Raw genomic sequence first — 16128 nt, 5'->3', positions numbered from 1 at the left:
CATGGGAGCGTTGCATGTCTTGGGGTGGTGGGGAAGCAGCAGCAGCTCCTCCACAGGTCATTAATTGCCTGTGAAACAGCATTATTCCAACATGACACCCATCCTGGTGTTCCTCACTGAAATGGAAAGAACCAGCTTTGCTCATGTCCACCCACTTCGGAGCTGGTGGGTTTTTTTAAGATTTTTACAGGAGATTCTTGGGTTTTGGTTTGGAACCTGAGATAAAACAACATAAAATAAACAAAACAAAAAAAAAATCCCAACAACAGAGCAAAGCTGTAATCCCAAGCATTTATAAAAGCCATTCATCTTGCTCACACCTGATCACACCACTAAACCTCTTCTTACAAAGACATGAATGCTAGGAGGACACTAATTTAAAGACATTTTCCGTCCCCACTACAAAAGGGCTTTCCTTTAGGTCACAGTTTGTCTATTTGACTAAAGATTGCCTTAGTCACAAATTAAAACAAAAGCCATTGACTACAGCAGCCTTTCCCCTTACAAGAAAGCTCTTCGGTGTCACAGGTTCACACCAAAGTTAGTTTCTTAATCCCTAAAATAAAAATAACTTTAATGTTGTTTCAGTGAAAATATGACCTCAGTCTGAGGAAAGGCTCTCCCAGAGAACAAGTGCAGAAGAAACCTAGTTTTCATTTCCCACCCCTTGCCAGGAAATACTGTATCATCTCCTTGCCCACTTGTGCTCCACCTCCCTCTCCCCATTGCCAGACACTGGAAGACATCACATTTCCAACAGATATTCATAGGAACATAGTAAACACAGATAGCAGGTATGACCAAAAAATACACATATATAAAAATCATCCCTGCTATCAATTCTGACTAAACAGTGCTGTTGGCAGGTTCCCTTCATACAGCTTGGTGTATGTGATGGCCCAACAGGGAAGAGAGAAGGCAGGGCAACACCAGACTGGGTGGTTCACTGAGACTTGACTCCACTTGTTCCCATTCCCATTTTTGCAGGATGCCCTCATTACTGCTGAAACGCAAGAGATCTGCTGTAACCTCTCGAGATGCAGAGCATGCTCTGGGCAATACTGAGGACAATGACAGAGCAGTGACGGGCAGGACAAACTGCTGAAGATCACCGACATCCTGTGAGGATGTGGAGTGGCACAGAGAAGACGCTAGACACTTCTACAGTGAACGTGCACATCCCCAAAAAGCAGAAAACAATAATTACATGGAAAGATATAAATGGAGCACCTCAAATATAGTTAAATACACTCGTTCCTGCTCTGCGCCCAATTTCATTTTGGTTTTAAATCTCTGCAAATTTTGAAAAACGTGTAAAGTCTCTGAAACTTCTCTGGCTTCCACGCCCTCTGAGGAACAGCAAAGCACCGAGTCAAAGCTCTGCCCCGGGAATTTCCAGCTGCTCGTTTATTTTTTGTTCTCACACTCAGTGCTCTCAATAAGCAACAGGACAAATATTATTACAGACTTATTATTTCTGTCATAAATTTTAAAAACTACCTAAATGAATAACTTGAAGTCAAAGTCCTTCAGGGACTGTCATAAATCCAAAAGCTGTCTGAGCACCAGATTTAGTATTTCAATCATTGAATTAGCTGAAAGAAGTATAAAAATCCATATACAGAAGGACAGCTCTCTCTTAGCTACACACATTTACATGGACTTCTGGGAAACAGTTTCAACCAGAAATGAACAACTTGGTCCAAGTAAATTAACTCCCATCCATTAAATTAACTCCCATCCATGCTTCTAGTGGAGTACAGAGATCTGCCCTGTCACAATGTGTGATGATGCATCAGTCTCCTAATGCCTCTTCCTCGAAAGCATCTCCTAAACGTTTACAGTTGTCAACGCAAAACCAAAATAGAGAGTTTTAAAGGTACTTAAGTGTTTTGTAAAGCTTTCTCTACACACACATGGAAGAAAGCAAACAAGATGATTTTTTCATGTGTCTGCCTCTACAGCTCAATCTAAGATACCACCCCAAAAGCCTCAGTGACCTGTCCCTGTCATCCCTAATGTCCTTTCTTGGTGACAAACACTGTCAACCGAAGGGCATAATCCAGGCTGCCCTTCATAGAGATCTACTGTGGGTTACAACTGGCTGTACAGGGAGAGAGAATTGTGGCAAATCCTGGATTTTAGGAAGTCTGAGCCATTATTTGCCCTCTTGAAGTCATGCATCAGGACAGACACATTAATTGAGGTGACAAGCACAGCTTTTTCAGGCACCCATGCCACAGATGCAGGGAGATAGTCTGCTGTGTTCCTGTGTCCTGACAGGTTTTGGATGCTTCCATCTCTGTTTGGACCTACTGAGAGAGGTGAGAAAAAGGGGTAGGCTACCACTAAAAGCTGGAGTTGTTCTGTATTCTTGAAGTGGAAAGTTACAGGATGCACTATCAAAAAAAAAAAAAAAATCTAGGATTTTAAAGCACTTTGCTATTTTTGTCTCTGTGAAAAAACTGTGGCACTAGCTTATTATGGTCACACACATCCTTAAGGAACTTATCATCATCACAGCACTAACAATAGGTACAACATTTTGAAAGATTGATGCTGAACTTCGTAATTTTAATTAAGTGTTGAACACTTTTTTGGGCCAGGAAAAGGCCCCAATGGATTTTATTTCAGTAGATAGAAACTGCTAACTTACTGTACCAATAATACAACAGTTTGCAGACAACACTTTCACAGACAGGACCAGATAGGAAGGTAGTGCGTTATCTTAATGCACATCTTAAGAAACCAACAGGCTTAAAGCTACACCCATGTGTTACATTTTTTGTTGCACACATTTAATTCTCATTAATGCTCCTAGGATCTACATGATGTACAGAGACTTTACCCTTTAATGCTCTCCTGTCCCTTTTAGCCACAAACAGGAAAAAAAACCCTGCTTCATGCTGCTGATTCCCCTCATTCATGTTCTATTTCATGACTTTATTTGTGCAGTCAATTGCTCACAGGTGTGAATAGGAAGGTGGCAGTACAGCCCTGCTTGACCATACCAAAGATAATGGAGCATGAAGCTGAGGCCATGGAGAGCAGTTTATGGAGGTGATGCTGCTGGCAAGGGATATCCATACCTTTTCAAAGGGGTAACGTTATGCTGGATCTCATTTTAATCTCACAGACACTATGTAAGTGCAAGGAACTGCAATAATTATTATTATCCTATTACTGTAATTGCTCAAAGGATTTTTTGCTGGTCTCCCATTTAGCATGGTATGTGAAAGGCTGAAAATGAAAATGTGATAAAGGTATGAAGCTCTGGTGCCTGCCAGTTGTATTGAAGTGCAAAAGATTCCCATCATAAATAGCAACTGAAAGAATGATGGGCTTTCTGGGGCTTTCATCTGGAAATAAAAATACAGGAGTCCTTCAACATCTGTCAGAGAACCAGAGAAGAATGGAGGAAAGCAATCCAATTCATCTGTATAAACTGTCTTTTGTGCTACAACACCACCACTCCCTCCTTTCTTTCACTCCCGTAAATATTAAAGTATTGACCACAATGGAGTTTAAGGCAGGTTGGGGGGGAGTAAGACAGATAGATAAACAGGCACAGTTTATCTGAGGTTGTATAAGGAGGTAATCTCTTTTCTGTTCGTAACCAAGAAACAAATGTTCTATGCTCTGTCCCTTCCCTTCCTTTCCCTGCAGTGGTTAATCCGATGGTTATTTGTAATCAATACATAACAGAGCTAAGACCATGTGTCAAACCCAGAAGCCACAGTAGCCTGTCCCCAGGAGTGGGGCAGGACGAGAACAAGTGACTCAGCCCCTGGAACGCTGGCTGCTGCCTCCAGCACAGCTGCACTTCTCGAGAGGTGCGGAGCTCAGGAAGCACGGTGCCCACTGGTTCCACCGGTGGTGCTTCTGGTAGATTGTTCCCATTTCACTGCAAAAACCCCAGGCACTTCACAGTAAACAGCAGGGAGGGAGAGGAGGATGGCAGACAACAGACAACAGAATTTTCTCTCTTGTCTCTTTGAGCAGTATTTCTTAGTCTTATGCTCCTCCCTGTCTATTAACTCCTACTGTACTCCACCGGATGCATGGGCCAGTCATTACTTCCCCATCTGTACTACGTTTTCAGCTTAGCACAACCACACATCTACCTTAAAGTTTTTCGGAGTCAGGTCAGGTCACACCAGCTAGAATGTGGAATTCGCAAGCACCAGCCACACCTCCCTGCTCTATCTTCAGAAGCAGAGAATTCCCCATGCAGTGAGCAGTGCCGCCAGTCAGTCCCTCCTTCCCCATCAGAAACCTCCTTCCCCAACACTGAACAATGCTGTTTCATAAATACACAGCTCCTGCTGTATCTTGGACTCCTTCTCCCACCCAGCTGAGGCTGAATGGCGGGCAAACAGCAGCTTCAGGTGCAAAGTCTTGAACTCGTTCAACTCCTTACACCAGGCAACCTGTCACTTCTGAGTTCCAAATGTCGGCAAAGAAGCAGGGGAACCCACCACCTGCCTGGGCTCCAAATCATCACACACAACACCTGGCCAAACCTTGCCAGTTACACACTGCACACACGCATCTGTTATTACCTGTGCCTGTTCTTTTTCTGAGTTAGTTATCTAAAAGTACCTTGCCATTTTCCAGCTGATTTTAATAACTGTATAATAAATCATTTAAGCAAACCATTTAACGGATGGTATGGTAGTAAACAGGATGCTGCAAGTACAGCTATTAGTATGCCACAATTAATTGCTGTGGTCTCATGCTACTATTTCTCCCTGTTTTAATGATCTATGGTACAGGGACCTAAAAGGTTTGTCCCTTTTTTCCTCTTTCCTTATACATTTGCTATTCAGAGTAGCACAACAGATCATCAAAGACAGCTATGGGAGCACTTCTTGTATTCCTGTATTCAGGCTTTTGCTTGCTGCAAATATTCTTGTGCATTAAATCTCATTCATCATCATGTTTGTGTTCGGGCTGCCATCTCCTCTGACACGCACAGCAGATGAAACCAGGGACTTCCAAAGCTAAATTCATAACTCTTGGTATCTTAAGCTAACAGCCCAAACCCTCCAGGTGAAAGTGGTAACAGATTCACATCCTCTGTGGCTCACAGAAAGTGAAATATGTGTAACATACATGACCACTAAGTTTTATTTGTAAGTAAACAAGTCTGTGAATACAAATAACGGGGATTAGTACACATTTGGTAGCAAAAACATACTCAGTGGTCTTTCAACATATTTCCCAAGCCTATATTACTATTGCTTTGAGCCATAATCCCTGCTGTGGGGTTAGGAGATGTTTTTTCATAGGAGAGAGAAAAAAAACCCATTTGTGTCCAGTGGAAATATGTCTCGAAGTGAACCTGAAAAAGGCCCCAGTAAGTCCTCACATGTCTTGCCATGACATAAGCCTTGCTACCAAGGGTGTCCCACACTGTCCCTCTGCACAGGCAAAACACAGTGACAACCAGCCAGAACAAACCTCAGGGGCTCTGGGAGCTGCACAACTGTGCCCACTGGATGCAAATCATGCTGATTATGGTATCTCTCTAAATTAAAGACCAACAACAAACCCCGCAGGCAATTTTGTTTCTGCTTGCCTGCTCTGTATGACTCCTGCATTCAACACAGATAAAGATGGTGAATGGTTTGTCCAAATGATGTGTTGATGGTATGACAACTTATCTATGATTTTTTCAGTCTTCAACACTGGACTTATATGGAAAAAGTAGGTACCCAACCAGAAAAGAATTATGGGTTTGATAAAGAAATTAATTGAGGCTGGCTGACTAGCATCTTGTTGGTCAGACTGGGTCATCAAAATAGCCTCATCTAGCCTTAAAACACAATAATGTGTGAACACCATTACACACTATCCACTCTCCCATTTATTTTTGTGACCTTCTTCACTTTTTCTTCTTCGAAGCACTGATGCTTGTAGCCATCAGACAATATTTTAACCCCCCGACTACTTCCACATCTTTTCTGCATCATCTGTAAGAACTTGTAACTTGGATCACTTCCATATGGCACTACTCCTGACCTGCCAGCCACACACTTTTATGGCGCATATGTGATCCTACAACAGATGCAGATGTATGTCCTCCCAACATGTCCTTGGACAGTTGCTAATGCCTCCAGACAGTAACTCCAATTCTTATCTATACAGTAATGTATCACTTAAAGTATTACCCCATTGCTTTTACCACCCAAGAGAAGCACTGAAAAAGGATGACAGTCCTAAGAGACAGCTTCTTACCTGGCTTGTGCTTTCTACTTGCAACAGAAGTGAGAAAAACTCCTGAGTTAGTCAAGAGCACGTGACTATTGATTTTCAAAGGAAATTACCCTCCTAGCTGCAGTGGTTTTGAAAAGTCCATTCTTAAACGCTGTTCTCAGTTTAAACAGATGGAAATGACCAAGGCTGGAGGCCTTTATGAGCAAGCATCTCCAGGACAGATCCACACAGAAAACCTGGAGAAAACCATTAATACAAGATCCTACATGACTCTGTGGAGACTGTGAGTCCGTAAAGTCTTGTTATTTTTTGCTCCATCAACTTAGAAGAGGAATCAAAGGGCTAAGTGTATTGATGTGTGCGTGCTTTTTAAAAAATATTATTTCATTTTACCCTGGAATTTTACATGAATGTATCTGTGCTTGATAAAGTGTTTTTCACTTACACACAATAATGCGTTCCAGACCTGAATACAACACCATCCAGACCCATACCTCACATTAACTGGTAGCATGAAATACTGCTACTGGATATCAGGAATATTAAAGCAGAACAGGAAGCTTTTACACACAAATAAGATGCTACATTTTGAGCTCTCTTTGCTCTACAAGAATTTCCTCTTTTTCCCCTGCCTCTGCCTGGAATATCTATTACACTAATCATTTTACCCACTGAGGATACAGATCTGACCCTGACAATGAAAAAAAAAGAGACACATGGTATCAGTGAAATCTTTAAAAAAAGGAAACTAAGCATAACACATGACTGTGAAAGAAATTAACAAAACCAGAATATTTTGTACAACAATTCCTAATTGTTTTGTATACTAATTTCTAAAACCAACATATGCATCAGCTTTTGCACCACAATGGGAAAATGTAAATTCCATATCGATTTAGAAATGGGTTTGAAAACTGAGGTAAAGCAAACATAAAAGTCATGATTCTTTTCAGCAATTAACTCTCACTACCTGTGAACTGTTCCAAAGCACCTATTTGACTGATATTCATTAAGCATGTCTTGCTAGTATAAAACAGTGATGAATAAATAAATATGAAGTTCAAATTTTATGGGTTTCAGAGAATACTACACAAATACACCATAAAAGCAACTGGAAGAGCGTTCATGCAGATATGGCACAGCATCCACCCCACAGAGGGTCTGCAAGTGAGAAATAGAGGAATTGATATGAATAGTCAAAAACTGATATAATTTATTATCAGTCTGCAAAATGTTTTTAAAGCCTTTCCCTGCAAAGAACCTAATAAATGAGCTGGTGAAAAGTTTAAGTGCTTATTGTTTTTCTTGCGCTCTATTTGTATTTAGAGAAAAAAAATCTGCAATCGCACTCATGTTGTCCACGACTTTAGAATCTAGAAAAGTACTGCACAAGACCACATTTTTCAGGAGCAGTGGTTGCCTATAAACACAACATCGAAATAGCCTGTGGAACAAGAAAGCAGTAGCCCAAATGACATTATTTTAAAACAGATAATTATATACCAAGGATCCAATTTCTAATAATCTTTTTTTAAAAAAAATAATTTAATACTTTTCAAAAACCAAGCTATGAGATGAAAGAATGAAAATCTGTTCACCTTGCAAAAAAAGCTGATTCCCACTATTCCTTCATTACAATGGGTTCCAGTCTGCAATTCCTGCTCAGGTAGAGCCCCTATTTAAGTCACAGACAGCTCCGTCTGGGGAAAGAACTGCAGGAAAAGGGTCAATATTTGAACTGGAATTTGTTAATGTTAGCATAACTGGCCAAAACCCAGCAAGAACTGTAGCTTGTTAGTAAGCATCCGGGTATTCCCTCTTGAGTCCAACCTAAGGCTCACCTATAATCAGCTTCTGAGGAACCTGGTGAAGAACCAGGATGGGCTGGGTCCTTACAGCACATTGTCAAGACTAAGATGATGGGCATGTGACACTCTGGTTCCGTCTTCTTACCACAAGGAACCAGAAACCCAACAAACAGCTGCAATTATTTGAGCAAGTCAGGCAGACGCTTCATCAGTACCAAGGGAAAAAGAACAGGGAAGAAATAGAGTCCTCTCAAGGAAGTAACACTACTGAGCAAAACAGTCAACCCATGTGTTACCACACAGATAAGGAGAAATTTTCCCAACTGCTCAGTAGTAGGCAGTTCCCATTGGGAAGGCAGGTGATGCTGAGTACTCTAGAAAACACTAGAACATCCCTGAGTGCCAAAATGTAAGACAGCCTCTCTGAACTTGGGTTCCTGAAAACAGACATTGCTCATATAGGATTTTTAACAGTCCTCAACCCATAACTGCATTGACAAACAATTGAATCCATACCAGCATTGCTAAATGCCAAACATTTCTAAATTTAAGTATATATATATATATATATATATATATATATATATATATATGTAAAAACCCAAACCAGATGGAGGAAGATAACAAAACTTTTGAGAAAACAATTAAAAGTAAAGCAATACCAAATTTCCAAACAAGATGATGTGATCAGGTACTCCTGAGTAACTTTATTTTCCCAGATTCAAAAGAGCAATTCTTCATTTCCACATGGATAAATTGCTTAGTTTGACTTTGTGTTCTAACACATACCTTCAGTAGAGGTATGCCTACCTAAGTTGCAGGAGCAGACTTTGTGTTGCACTTGTCCAAAATCGTTGCCTCAAGCCAACTACCCAGAGGAATGGAAAGGCAGAGAGGAAGTCAATTTTTCTTTTTAATTACATTGGTGCAATCATATAGGTTCCTCACTTTTGCACTAGCACAAATTTCATCCCCTTTTAATCAGTCATATATTAAGGAATAAGACCTATGAGAAAATATCGTTTATTCCAACATGTTTAAATCCAAAGAACTTCACCTTCTCACAATCTGCATTTACACAATTCGTAGCAGATCTAAAATGGTTAAGAAATCAAAGCAGACGGCTTCCTCTCTCATGAACAAGCAAGTCTCAAAACAATCAAGATCTAAAAATGAAATGCATGAGCTATTTTGACTAGCATACAAACTTAGATTACAATGATAAAGCTGAATTTAATCGATTTAATTTACTTGTTAAAGTGCTTTGTCCTACACAAGAAGTACTGCACTGCATTGGCTTCTGCAGGAGGAATGAAGGAACACAATCTTTGTTATTAATCCTCTGAAATTAAGATGAAATTATTTCTGTAGCCTATAATAAACCTTTTGAGTTTACAGTTTCAGACAGTCCAGTAACATGCTAGGACAAAAGTCTTATTTCATGCCAGGGAAATGCACGTTCTGAATTTTCACTGAAGAAATCTGACTGTATGTCAGCAAAGGCTCATAGTTTATTTTCCCAACAATAACCTTGAAAATTAAATCCAGACTCTGATGGATTGGAGCTACTGATGGTTGATTTTCTCTCTGCTGTACAGCTATTTGAGAAGAATCGCATTCAGAGTTGTGTAACTCTGAATATGGATCTTCTTATATCTTAAAAATACACAGAATCCTTATTATGGCAAATGACCCCAAGTACACATATATTCTTTGGTTCCATCCGCAAGTGCTAAAAGTAGAAATTTTAAGAAAAATTGTTTTCAACAATTGAAGTCTAGCTTCAGATAAACTCTATGTATTAAAGCAAAACACTCACCTAAAATGGGTTTTTGTAATCGATCCTATTTTAGAAGGGTGCAATTAAATCCAGTTCCATTTTTCTAGCCAACTGGCACACTATTTGCTTTTGCAGTTCAAACCTGACTGTATGGTACACCTTTATGGTAACTCTCAATATACTCCAAACTGCATCCTTGGGAATACTGTACCGCTCTTAATAGCAAAACACTATTCAGCAGTATGAAACCTCACTTTCTAAATAAAGAACACTACGGTTTTAAATGACACTGATTATTAAACTAAGGTTACACTCCTATTGCTAAATTGAGTTGTAATTATGAAGAAGAATAATAACTAAATTTAATGAAAATCCCATTATGATGCAGCTTAGTAAATCAAAGTTGAAACTGCCGTAAGTAAAATGACACACAGACACAATATAAAGGCAATACTACATTTGAGTCTATTTCCTCAGCTTTTGGGATGTCTTGGCAGAAAATTTAACTCCAAAATGACATTGCCTCCCCCCTCTCACTAGCAAGCACAAGCCAGAGACAGACCCACCAAGAGGGCAGGGTGATGGGGGAGGTTGTCCCAAGTTCTCCGGGACTGCCTCTGACCCCAAGGGATCTCACCCAGAAACTGCATTCACAGTAGTGAGGCAGAACCAAGTTCTCCAGTTTCAGGTCATCAACCCCATGTTAGTCCGGACGGCATGAAAGTCAAAGAGACTAACTCTTGGAAAAAGAGGAAAGTTCTCTTAAGATCCAAAATTTTTAATCCAGTGGTCTTTTCTTCTTATGTGGCACATAACAATCCAAGTTTTATCTTTGGAGTTTTGTAACTACTGGGATTAAAAACTGGTAAGAACTGAATTGTGCACAAGATTAAAAAAGAGAAGTGCCTGATTTACCCGAAATCGCACTTATTAGAAATATATTCATCTCATAATAAACACAAAGTCAACTAGACTCAAAGGAAACAGCTTTACTTCTAGTATGAAACATGGATGAAAGACTTGAATCGATCTCTTTTCTTCCCCATTCAGCCTAATCCTGTACAAGAACTGTAAGACTGGTTGTACATTAAGGATTTTTAAAACTTCAACAGAAAAATTCTCAACCACAAGACAAGTGCTGGAAGGCAAATAGTTCTTTGTAAAATTATAGAGCTACGTCTCAGAAGTATGCAACCAGGCTTAATGTTGACTGCATTGCTGATATAGTAATGTCAAATAGATGGTGCATGGAGTGGAGAAAAGTATGTATCATTCAGCTAAAGACAGAATATATACAAACCTCTCCAAAAATCAATGCATTCCTTCAACATCTGAAACCAAGCCAAAGGTAGATTTCCAATCATTAGCAAAATTTCATGCTTATAATGTGCAAACCAATTTATGCCAATAGTCAAATGTTTCAGCTCTGGTGTATTGTGTTCTGATGAGTAAGAATCTTGTACTATTCATGTTTTGCAATAATTTCAGCTCTCTCTGTCAGTAAGAGAGATTCTCTGAATAATGTATGTAATGCAAAAGAAATGAACAGAGTTTAAATAAAACACGCAAGTGGGAAGGGATAGACATAGAACTACCTCCAAACTGATCCAGATCAGAACAATTTTGCAAACTTACAACAGAATCTATCTGCTTAAGCAACCTGCTTCATATGCATTCGTGATTTAGAACAAAATACTAATGTTCTGAGCCTATTTAAAGAAAGCAAAAATGTGCAAGATAACCATTAGAAGATAGATATTAAAGCGAATATATAAAATTATTCCCATTCCAAAAGGACTCCTGGGTTAACATTTGGCTGTAAGTTTTTATCTAACTAGAAGAAAAAAATATTCAAATTTTTCCAACATTGCGGTGAGTTACCTGCTAATATGCCACCCATAATCCTTTGAAAAAGTCTGTTTACTGTACCTAACACATGCAAGGGGCCAGGCCCTGAATCTTCACAAGTAACCTCTGCAGCAAATGAAAACAGAAATAGAGGTAACTGGTCATGTCTCAGAGCTTTACGCTTGAACTCACATGAATATTCATTTCAGTCCGGCAGCTCTAAGGCTTTTGTACTGTACATTTGGGGATGTGTGCACTGAGTAATTTCTACACAAATCACTAGATCCAAAGCCACTGTTTCACAGCCGTTCAGCAAAGAGTTATCATTTCATATTGCCATGAAATCACTTAATTCAGAGCTGATGGTGTGGGTTCTTTAATTAGGTTAGAAAATCTCACACATCTGCGCTTTAGAAGCCTCTGTCAAGCCAGCAAATTCAATCACATGGAAGCCAGTGTCCTCCAGCTATCAGACAATTGATTTTTGCAGGATTCTGCTCATATTTAGCTTAAGGGACATGTGATATGTTAATTCAGTTGTCAGTTAGTTTGCCTACATTTCATTAGGAGAAGATTTGTTGTTTAAAAAATATTATTCAGTACTAAAATGTTTTAAAATAGAAGCAGCAGTTGGATTATTGGCACGAGACTGCAAAACGTGAAATACATACAAACTTGGACTAACACAAAAATGCATGTTGGTTTAAGTGGGAAATACAGACCTGAATAAGGCTATAGGATTACACCTATTTAATATAGGCAGGTACAGAATTATATGACCATACATGCACATGAACTTACACATTTACTTGGCCCCTCTTTCTCTGCCTCCCCTCATACTGTAAAGATTCATCATCTCTGAGTCATTAAACTCTTTGGAACTGAAATGGGGTTCAGTTAAAAAAATAAAAGGACCAGGTTATGAATCACTATTTCTATAAATGACAGTAAATATAAGGGAACAGGCTTTCCTCAGTTCAAACAATGCAAGGTAAATACAACGTAAGGTGGCTGGAATCAGAGACAGGAATCTGCTGTGAATAGCCTAAGTGAAGAAAGTTTTGGACAAACCCTTTTTGAATCTATGGTGTTAGTCTTACACAGAGAAGTGGTTCAATCTTAGGCAATTTTAAATTTGTGCAAATCAGAATTAATTAACTAATGTTTGAATGGAAATACTATGCAATGACCCTTAATCAAGAAATGTAACAACAGCCTTGGAAATTATTTGGTAGAACTGGATGCAGAATTTAAAGTAATTGACTTCACCCAAAATTACTGATTTCAATGTACAAAAATTTTAGTCCCCTCTTTCACTAAAATGGAAGTTTGAAAAAGCTACTGTGTCATTTGTCTTCATGGAATATATAATCAGTGCCTGCAAAAGTTGATATGCATTCTAATATTTTCTCAATGAACTACACCTGCACAGACCTGATTCCTTTCAGTTTCCAAACACCATTTGAAATGTTTACTCCTTATGGAATCTGATATTGATTTTCACGCTAAACACAGCTAATACATTGCTTAATATAGAATTCACACCTAATGGGACATCAATCTTTCCTGCATAAAATGAATGGAGCCATTTTGGCAGCTCAGTAGCTTCTCCTGTTAAATAAGGTAGCAAGGTCATCTGAAATTTGGAGTACCAAAGAATCATATTAATAAATTTAGCAATTATTCAATAAATTATACACGAGAACTGCACAGTGCTTTGTATGTTTACGTATTAAAAAGTGCCACAGAGATGGCTGTGAGAAAGTGGAGAGAAACATAGTACTTATTTTAAAGGCAGGATGAACAGTAAGACCTTCTCCAGTATGTTTCTATTTTAAACTCACTCAGCAATGTTGCTTAGGGCATCTACTTCCAGAGGCAATTCACTCTTGAATGAAGAGGAGGGATTTGAAAACTTAAAGGCCACAAAGGAAAACCTACAGAATCCTGAAACACTGACATCAAAGTAGTAATGCTACTACAGTCTTGAGCTTTGCCAAACTATATCCCACTGTCTTACATAACAACATGAACCCCTTCTTATAAGCCAGACATACATAAATAATAGAAATCATGCTTTGCCACTTTCAGAGATTAAGCAGTATCCAGCATATTTTAACCAAGGCTAAAGACCCTGAGGTGATTTAAATGTGGGAAGTTTAGCTAATTATACTCTGCCTTAAAAAAAAAAAAAAAAAAGTAACTATTACCTCATTCCTCATTTGGTAAGGACATTTCTTTTTCTGTTTTCCTCTCACGGTGTATGTGCATCTGTGTGTGTGTATGTGTGTATAAAATATATAGTAGGAAGAGAATATTTGTTCCAGTTGAGGTGGTCTGTGAAATCAAGTAGATCAGATACTAACTTGATCTGGCACCAATGTATGGATGCATAGAGACATATCCACAGGATGTATGCATTGCGAGATGATAAGAGACATTTACAACCTAGAATATAAGAGCAGGACTGCCTCAAGTGACATCACCGGATCAACTGCAGCATCAACCAACTCAGATATATTATCCTGCACACCACTGCTTCCCTATCTCCTTTCCAGCCATTAGAAAAGTATTTGTAAGCACAAACATTATCATATATTTTCAAATACACACAAGGCACATCAGGCACAAAGGCGAACAAGAGTAACTGTGGGGTTTAGGGACTGATTGAGATATTCATAGTTTTTCTTTACAACAACAAAATTCATTTCTGTAGAAACCGGGAAGCAAGAAACTACAGTAATAACACTAAAGTAAATGTCACATCAGGTTAGTCAGCAGAAGGCAGGAGAGCGGATTTTGCTCCAGTTAGAAACCAACAAGGATTGCTGCCCCTTTTGCTCTTCTGCAAAGGGTATCTATATTGAACACAGACTTACTGATGTATTTCCAATGCAAGACAATGATGTGGCTTCCTGTTATTTCCACTGCAATTTACTCGTAAGGTGGTCAGATCAATGCATGTTTACTTACAGGCATTTGTTACAGCGAAGCTGTTAGCTGTTTCAATGTTGTCTACATGAGGAACCAAATTAAAAGGTGCTTCAGATGCATTGGGGCTGGTGTTATGAAGAAAAATTGCTAATCGAAAAGCAGTATATTCCTGATCTGTGTTCCTGATGAAGAGACCACCTACAAAAAACAGAAAAAAAAAAAAAAAAGGCAAAAAGCAAAGGAAGCAGGGTGAATTATTTGCAAGCTACTTACTATCTTGCAACATCAAGCGACTCTCTGTCAAAGCTACACAGTAAGGCAAGTCCTACGACTTTAATGGATAAGGAACTAATCATATTCGTAATCACAACCGCTGCCTTTAAATCGCTGTCCTCAATCGATTTTAACCTCCCTGATGCATTCATGCTTCTTTTCTGACTTCTCAGTTTCCATCCTTCCATACATAAATACCCAGATTTGTCATGATTACAGTGACCTTTGGAAGTGTTTAGCCTCCATCTCCCTGATACCGAACACACTGGTAAATTAGCTACTCAACAGCCTCTTAGATTAAGTGGCGGGCTGATTAAGGGGAACGATGCTTTCTGGATTAAAAAAAAAAAAAAAAAATACCACCCAACTCTTTGTAGGATAATCTGCACTGAACAGGAATATAATGAACTTTTCTCCTCTGCAGCCATGTGCAGGCAGGGAGCAGTTCAGCCTTATTAGCAACATCTTTACAAGTCCACGAGAAATGATGCAGTGATGGAGCTGAGCTGGAAAGAATTCAGATAGCTGTGTCCCATCCGAAACACGTCCAAAAGGAGGGAAGCAGGAAGCGACGGGAAATGGTGAGGAAGGGGCACAGGAATACACTGAGAGACCTACAAAATCCTAAACTTTCCAACTATGAGAAGGGAAAGAAGGGCAGTGTTGTCTTCTACCCCCACCCCTGCCGGCTACCGCATCCTCCAGTGCACACAGCTCGCCATCCCTCCGGGAGCCAGGCAAAGCGGGGGTACCAGAGGGGGCTGAAGCAACCAAGGGGCATCAGCCCCGAGCCCCTTCCTCCCCTGCCGATCCTACACACCCTGGAGCTGGAACGAGTTTTTTCGAAGGCAAGCATCCTCCCTACCGCATGCGAACACACACACGGATATAGATGTATAGACATACACGGAGGGATACATACACAAACACACGCGGATTTTTCGTGAAGGCAGGGAAATGGGATGAGCGGTGGAGGAGAAATCTGCAAACTGCCTTCAGAGCCTCCTTTCCAACTCACTTTGGAAAGGATTGAACCCCTGGACACACGCACGCAGCCCAATGCAGCGCTTACCTATTTGCACGCTGCTAGGAAAAGCTCCCATTGCTAGTCCCCAAAAGCCAGAAAACAACAAGACAAGCTGTCTGCAAATTATCCTCATCTTCTCTTTTGCCTCTCTGTCTTGCCTTCTCCCGCTCGCTCGCTAGATGCTGCTCAGAGAGGCATTGAGGACGATGTGGCTACAAACAAAATCAAGAATTAAAAAA

The 16128-nt window shown here is 39.7% G+C and overlaps 1 protein-coding gene across 8 annotated transcripts in view; it reads right to left on the bottom strand.

The window, feature by feature from the left end:
• Positions 1 to 16058, bottom strand: part of GRIA4 (glutamate ionotropic receptor AMPA type subunit 4) — a 231852-nt gene extending 215794 nt beyond the window's left edge. For all 8 annotated transcript variants that reach the window (XR_011737309.1, XM_071803674.1, XM_065831859.2 and 5 more), the window contains exons 1-2: positions 15935 to 16058; positions 14629 to 14787 (exon numbers count right to left, since the gene is read on the bottom strand). Coding sequence is in view for 7 of the 8 variants with exons in the window: in XM_071803674.1 (XP_071659775.1) it covers positions 14629 to 14787; positions 15935 to 16022 (247 nt within the window). In the remaining variant the exon portion in view is untranslated. The remainder of the gene's footprint in view (positions 1 to 14628; positions 14788 to 15934) is intronic.
• Positions 16059 to 16128: the final 70 nt, after the last annotated feature.

The sequence above is a fragment of the Patagioenas fasciata genome, chromosome 1 (genome assembly GCF_037038585.1).
Source record: "Patagioenas fasciata isolate bPatFas1 chromosome 1, bPatFas1.hap1, whole genome shotgun sequence".
NCBI lineage: Eukaryota > Metazoa > Chordata > Aves > Columbiformes > Columbidae > Patagioenas > Patagioenas fasciata.
This window is presented reverse-complemented; position numbering and strand designations above follow the sequence as displayed.